Genomic DNA, 7206 nt, shown 5'->3' on the forward strand with positions numbered 1-7206 from the left:
GTGCATTGTCAGTTTAATATACATATACTGATATATAATAATCAAAATGTTAATACTATATGATTTACTAAAGATATAAAAGTAAAAACATCTATAATTTTTCAGTAAAGTGCAAATTATGTTCTGGCCTTAGGAAGGCACAGGGACTTTGAGCCCTACTCATATTAATTTCTGCTCGTTTTGAGTTTGAATCGGTTATTTATTGTAATTTTTGTTTATTTTGGGTTCCATTTATTTATCGATGCTGATTTGTGGTAGTTTCACGCTTGGTCGATTATTTGATTTTATTTTTGCTCATTTTTGGTTTAATGGAGTTCTTTACTTTTCTTTGAAAAATTTATCTTGTGAAAAAAGTTTTTTTTTAATTAATCACAAAGAAAAAACGGTTTTATAAGCTACTATCCTTTTTTAACTTCAATATTTTTCCCGAAAAATTAGATTGGTGTTACCCAAGTATCCATTTGGATTATTGAGCTATTTTGCATGAGAGCACATTGTACAGGACAGATTCTCTAAGCAAAAACAAATGTTAATTTTGTCGTCGATTTTTTTTAGTTGCATCATCATTTTTCTGAAAAATCCCTACTCCAACCAGAATGCCTTCCACATTCCCTTTATCATACTTTTCTGTTTACCTTTAAATGTACTAGCCAGAGTTTTTTTTATCGTTGTCAATGCATAAATCTTCCGATAATAATAGGGCGTTAAAGAAATGTTTATGGTGTTATTAAACTTAAGCCCTAGCAGATTCTAGTGTCTTGCCGCCTCGTAAATTATCGTTGAGGTTTGGCCAAATACGAAGATCGATTAAAAAGCAATAACACGTGAGGAACTTACCGTGACTCCGTTAAATGATGTTGTTCTTAGAGCATCAAGGAACAATTTTTCCCAAAATGAACTTCGGTATGAAAAGTCTGCTAGAGATTGATTCCTATAAACTCGTGAATGGCGTTGTCTCATCCTAAATGAAATATAATTACAAGCTTGAGAAAAGGTTTAACCCTCAATATTTGATATCAGAATGTACAAATTTTATTTATCCAGGAGAATAACAAAAACGTATTATTAAGTCAAAATAGATTTACTTGAGTTTGTGTAATCCGATATCTACCTAAAAGACAAAGCATACAACTGACTACCCAGTGGTTTGTCGTATCAAAATATTTTAAAGACAAAACCTGAAGAGCCTGGTGGAGGTAGGTGCCACAAAGTACACGATTCAGACCACTTTGGAATTCGGTTACATATTAAACGATTATGTAACTGCGAAATTTCTCTATATTGTTTGGCTTAACCACGCATTTAGCTGGTAAATAAGGATTCCTAAGAGCTATAGCATGCTAAAAAGTAAATGTAAATAGGCCTCAAATTGAAACATAGAAAATCAAATTAAGAACTGCTAAGGGTAGTCTTTCTTTAAATGCACTATAAGATGACAATTAAAAACAAATTGTGCAGAATGTGCAGAATTTTGCAAAAAGTCATGTAGAATCATGACTAGACGTTGTCAATGTTTTACAGTAAAAATGTTGAAGGCTGTGGAGTGAAATTTTTTTCGTATTTTTTTTGGCGAAGAAAATTGATAAAGCATGCATTTCAATAAAACTGTAATTCTTACAAATTCCGGACCCCCTCTACTGAGTTGTGGAGCGCTACTAGCACCAAAAAGCGATCAAATTATGCTCCTATGCTAAACATCCTCATTTCACAAGATTTTATTTGTAACCGTTCATGTAGATGTAATTTACACTTTGATTTTTCTACAGAATAAACTGAATAATTTTATTAATTTTTGAAATAATAAAAAAATAGCTTTCTAAAATATATACACTTTGAGAAGTACATATAAAATGTACATGAAATTTATAACGAACACAAATTATTCCAAATATGACGGGGTTGATCCCCTCCTCAATCCCTCCTCTATACGTTAGAGTTTTATAGTGCTCTAAAAACACTTCTTATTAAAATTCAGCGGCTCTTATGTTTGAACAGATGTTTTTAAATAATTGGGACTAAAGGTCAAACTGTACCACTAAGAACGAGGAGTTGAGGAGGTTGAAGATATTCATTCATATATATTAAGTCATTTCATTAGAAAAAGGAGAAATTTCGCATATTGCAAACAGCGCCTATAGGTCTCTCACTCATGATGGATTTTATTACAAAATTTCCATCAAGATGGTATGACCTTTTGGTGTCTTTAATTCATGTTTCTCAAATTATGTAAATTTTAATGTTGTTATAGCTTTTAATGAGTAACCCTACAATTAATACGCTTTGAATGTTCAGAATCAGAATGAACAACAGATGTGGTTGTTGCGTGTAGAATAGTCGCTCGCTTTACCTTATCACTATAGCATGAAGTGTATCTAAAGCTAAAAACGGTAATGTACACGAAAAAGTTCAAACAATATTTAATTTTATATCAGCGTACTCAACTCCTCCAAGTTCTCAGAATACACATTAACGAATCACGTAAATGGAACACTTCATTTTATCAATATATTAAGATTTTTATTAATAAACACATTTCCAAGACGCCTCGCCATTCTACAAAAAAAAAACTGCGGAAACATACTTTTTAAGGCATCTGGAACTATCAAGTGAATTTTTCCAAATACATCTTCACTTATCGTAGAGAGCCCCTGGCAAGGGCTCAAGCAACACACCAAATCCTCCTCCTAATCTTTGCAAAGCAGGCAAGTATAGTATACGTGTCTTCTTTACAACTTATTTCTTTTGCAAACATTCCAAATTTTGAAATTTGCTACAATCGGAAGGCAATTAGCCCTGAGCTTCATCCAATAAGTGAGATACCTAGCTGGTGAATTGATCTTGAGGTACAACTCCTGCTAATTTACTATCTTAACATCTCTATAAGATTTTAACATTTCCAATTCATCTTTATCCATCGGTCCATTACTTTCATTCCAAACAAAAGAAAACCATATTTAGTTTAAAATATCTTTTATTTAAATGGTCGCTAGTTTATTCCCTCCAGAAGTAATTCTTCATAAGCTGTCTTAAGCAACCTATCAGTCAGTACGTTAACCACTCCTGACCAAAATTTAAAGATTGAGACTGACCTGCTGGAACTAGTCATTAGTCTAATATATTGTAACAAAGTATTTTCTTTTTTCATTGACAAGGGGTGCTCTTTAGTTGCAGTTTGTTACTACGAGCAATTTTTTTTTTCTTTCAAGTTTAATATCCGTAAAGCAACGCCTCGAGAATGATATTCATCAATGGAAAAATTCCCTTCTCAAATATTCGATTAATACACAAAAATAAATTAAATGGACATCCTTTCTTTGGTTTCAAAGGCAAATTCTTCCAACAGGATTTTTCATAGAGTTACCAACAGGGAGGCTACGCTTATGGGAAACAGACATTAAATATTGTATTTGAATGGAAAATAAGAAATATTACAAATAAAATTGGGTTAAAACAATGCTCCTGATCATCCTCATCCCCAAATTTTTTTCGCCGAGGCTTATGATGCCCGTCTCCTCCCTCTCCGCCTCTTTGCCGTTAGGAATGTCAATTTCTGGGAATCAAGAGAGGTTTGAGACCAATTCTATCCCTTTTTTCAAACCCCATTCTATATTTATCTGATGACTCACGGAGAGTAAGAAAATTCAATCATAAAAGCTTATTTTTGAAGACTGTAGTCATACTCCCTCCATCTACCCAAAGAGCTACTCAACCTCCGCCATAAAGGCTGTTGCGCAATTATCCACCGCTAGCCTATACATAATTTTGTCCAGCCTAAAATGAATAAACTAAGTTAAACGAAGCTCTTAAGGAAATATTTATATTAATCATTTATTTTTATTGAGTACGCGCATCTTTAGAATGATATACCAGTATGTGGCTTGTCTCTGATACTGGACAGCTCAATAATTAGTTTTTGATAATTTTAAATTGATTGGCTATCTCAGAATTATCACTTGATGGCTTTTCGGCATCTATAGGGTAAAAATTTTCGTTTTACATTAGTGGCAGAGAATGCCCCTTTGTTTCGACATAGTCTTATCTGTTCGTAAGAAAAGTCAGTAGAACGTTCAATTTTCTCTCTAGTTACCTTTCTTCCCATATTCTAGGACATTTGGTTCAATAAGATCACCCCTGGAAAACAAACGAACGAACGAACAAGTAAACACGCACCTTTGAGCCCCCATCCATATTCTCAAGACCAGAACATAATTTGCACTTTATTGAAAATAAAATACATTTTAAATATTTTTATTTTTTACTTTAATAAACATAAAATTACTAAAACTTACAGGAATAATAGCAGCATATGTACAAACTGACAATCCATGATCGTTTTTTTTTTCAATTTTTTTAGTAAAGTGAAAATTATATTCTGGTAAGAAGGCATGAGGGTTGTCAGCCCTACTCATGTTTATTTTTGGTCAGTTTGAGTTTGACTGGGATATTTATTGTAGTTTATGTGCGTTTTGGATTTCATTCATTTATTGATGGTGATTTGGGTAGTTTTACGCTTAGAAGATTAATTGACTTTGTTTTTGCTCATTTTTGGTTTAATGGGGCTCTCTACTTTTCTTTGAAAAGCTTGTTATGTGGAAAAAGTGTTTCAAATTAGTTTCTTTTTTTTTCATTGACGCTGATTTAAAAAAGAATTACACAAACAAGTCTTCAAAAAAAAGTATAGAGCTCCATTAAACCCTAAATAAGCAGAAACAAAGTCAAATAATCTTCCATGTCTAGAACTACCACAAATCGTCATCAATAAATGAATTAAACCCAAAACGAGTATAATTAACATGAGGGCTTACAACCCCCATGCACTCTCAAGACCAGAACATAGTTTAAGCTTTACTGAAAATACATTTTTTTTCACTTCTTTGACTTCATTAAAAAAATTATAAAAACTTTAAGAAATAATTATCAGTATATGTTTATTAAACTGATAATCCATGGTCATTTTTTTTCTCAGTAAAGTCACAGCCCGCCGTCTGTATGCAGGTTGTCAAAAGGTCGTATCAGCAATATCTAAGAAAAGCCCCACCCAACAGGGGTGGGGCGGAGGGCTGGTTGCCCTCCAATCACTTTCGACTATTGTTAGGTTAGCATAGGTAAAAAGACCACTATAACTTTGAATTTCCAATCGAATGAGCCCCTTTCGAAGACTCGAGGACAACTCCTTATATACGAAGCACCTTGGTCAGAAGATAAAAAAAAAAATAGAAAAAAAGAAAATACACATTGTGCCCACATTGCTGTTTACTTAGGCAGCGCTATTCCGCTGCCTTTGATAAGGGCATAAACCTTTTCATACGTTGGAGTAATTTTCATAAAAATTACTCGTCCTCTTAGGGCTGTTTTCCCCCATGACAGTGGGGTACGGTTTCTAAGCCTTGGGACTTTTGGTGGGTAATTTAAGCAGAATGAATTTCTTTTATTTGGAAACACCATAAAAAGTAAACCCTTTTGGTGCATATTGTTATCAAACCAATTTTTCTGAGAGTTTTCGTTACTATTAGCACGAGTCACTCCTTACTTACAGTTCGTTTCCACCAACTATGCAATATAAACAAAGAAAATATACAAAAACCCAATATTTCCATTTAAACTTAAATAAAAACAAAGCTCCTGGTGTCCCTTGCCAGTCCATTGACATTGGTTTCTCTCTCTCTCTCTCTCTCTCTCTCTCTCTCTCTCTCTCTCTCTCTCTCTCTCTCTCTCTCTCTCTCTCTCTCTCTCTCTCTCTCTCTCTCTCTCTCTCTCTCTCTCTCTCTCTCTCTCTCTCTCTCTCTCTCTCTCTCTCTCTCTCTCTCTCTCTCTCTCTCTCTCTCTCTCTCTCTCTCTCTCTCTCTCTCTCTCTCTCTCTCTCTCTCTCTCTCTCTCTCTCTCTCTCTCTCTCTCTCTCTCTCTCTCTCTCTCTCTCTCTCTCTCTCTCTCTCTCTCTCTCTCTCTCTCTCTCTCTCTCTCTCTCTCTCTCTCTCTCTCTCTCTCTCTCTCTCTCTCTCTCTCTCTCTCTCTCTCTCTCTCTCTCTCTCTCTCTCTCTCTCTCTCTCTCTCTCTCTCTCTCTCTCTCTCTCTCTCTCTCTCTCTCTCTCTCTCTCTCTCTCTCTCTCTCTCTCTCTCTCTCTCTCTCTCTCTCTCTCTCTCTCTCTCTCTCTCTCTCTCTCTCTCTCTCTCTCTCTCTCTCTCTCTCTCTCTCTCTCTCTCTCTCTCTCTCTCTCTCTCTCTCTCTCTCTCTCTCTCTCTCTCTCTCTCTCTCTCTCTCTCTCTCTCTCTCTCTCTCTCTCTCTCTCTCTCTCTCTCTCTCTCTCTCTCTCTCTCTCTCTCTCTCTCTCTCTCTCTCTCTCTCTCTCTCTCTCTCTCTCTCTCTCTCTCTCTCTCTCTCTCTCTCTCTCTCTCTCTCTCTCTCTCTCTCTCTCTCTCTCTCTCTCTCTCTCTCTCTCTCTCTCTCTCTCTCTCTCTCTCTCTCTCTCTCTCTCTCTCTCTTTCACTCTCTGTCTCTCCTTCTATGTTTTCAAACAGTTCGTGGTAACGAACTGTAAGTAAGGAGCGACCCGGCTCAATGGTAACCGAAAATCTAAAAAACGGAATTTTGATACCAATAGATACATCAAAGAATCAGATTTTAATTCTGATTTCAAATATATAAGTTTCATCAAGTTTAATTTTACCTATCAAAAGTTACGCGCTGAGAAAATTTGGCTGATTTTTGAGAAAAGGGGGAAAGACCCCCTAAAAGTTATAGAAACTTAATGAAAATCACACCATCATATTCAGTGTATCAGAGAACCCTACTGTAGAGGTTTCAAGCTCCTATCTACAAAAGTGTGGAATTTTGCATTTTTTGCCAGAAGAAAGATCAGGGGTGGGTGTTTATTTGTTTGTTTGTTTTTTTTCTTTTTCCCAGGGGTGATCGTATTGACCCCGTGGTCCTAGAATATTGTAGGAGGGCTCATTGGAACGGAAATTAAAAGTTCTATTGCTCATTTTAAGTGACCAAAAAAATGGAGGGCAACTAGGCCCCCTCCCAGGCTTAATTTTTTCCCAAAGTCACCCGATCAAAATTTTGAGATAGCCATTTTGTTCAGCATGGTCGAAAATATGATAAATTACTCTTTTAGGATGACTTAATCCCCCGAAGTCCCCAGAGGGAGGGCTAAAAGTTATGAACTTTACCCAATGTTAACATATAGTATTGGTTATTGGGAAGTA

The 7206-nt window shown here is 35.6% G+C and overlaps 1 protein-coding gene across 1 annotated transcript in view; it reads right to left on the bottom strand.

Moving 5' to 3' along the window:
• Positions 1–1733, bottom strand: part of GABA-B-R2 (gamma-aminobutyric acid type B receptor subunit 2) — a 302526-nt gene extending 300793 nt beyond the window's left edge. Inside the window, exons 1-2 of the mRNA XM_089096425.1 lie at positions 1727–1733; positions 838–983 (exon numbers count right to left, since the gene is read on the bottom strand). Of these exons, the coding sequence (XP_088952551.1) occupies positions 838–983; positions 1727–1733 (153 nt within the window). The remainder of the gene's footprint in view (positions 1–837; positions 984–1726) is intronic.
• Positions 1734–7206: the final 5473 nt, after the last annotated feature.

This window comes from Artemia sp. Qi Xiang Cuo, chromosome 11, assembly GCF_049724085.1.
Source record: "Artemia sp. Qi Xiang Cuo chromosome 11, ASM4972408v1, whole genome shotgun sequence".
In the NCBI taxonomy this organism is placed as follows: domain Eukaryota; kingdom Metazoa; phylum Arthropoda; class Branchiopoda; order Anostraca; family Artemiidae; genus Artemia; species Artemia sp. Qi Xiang Cuo.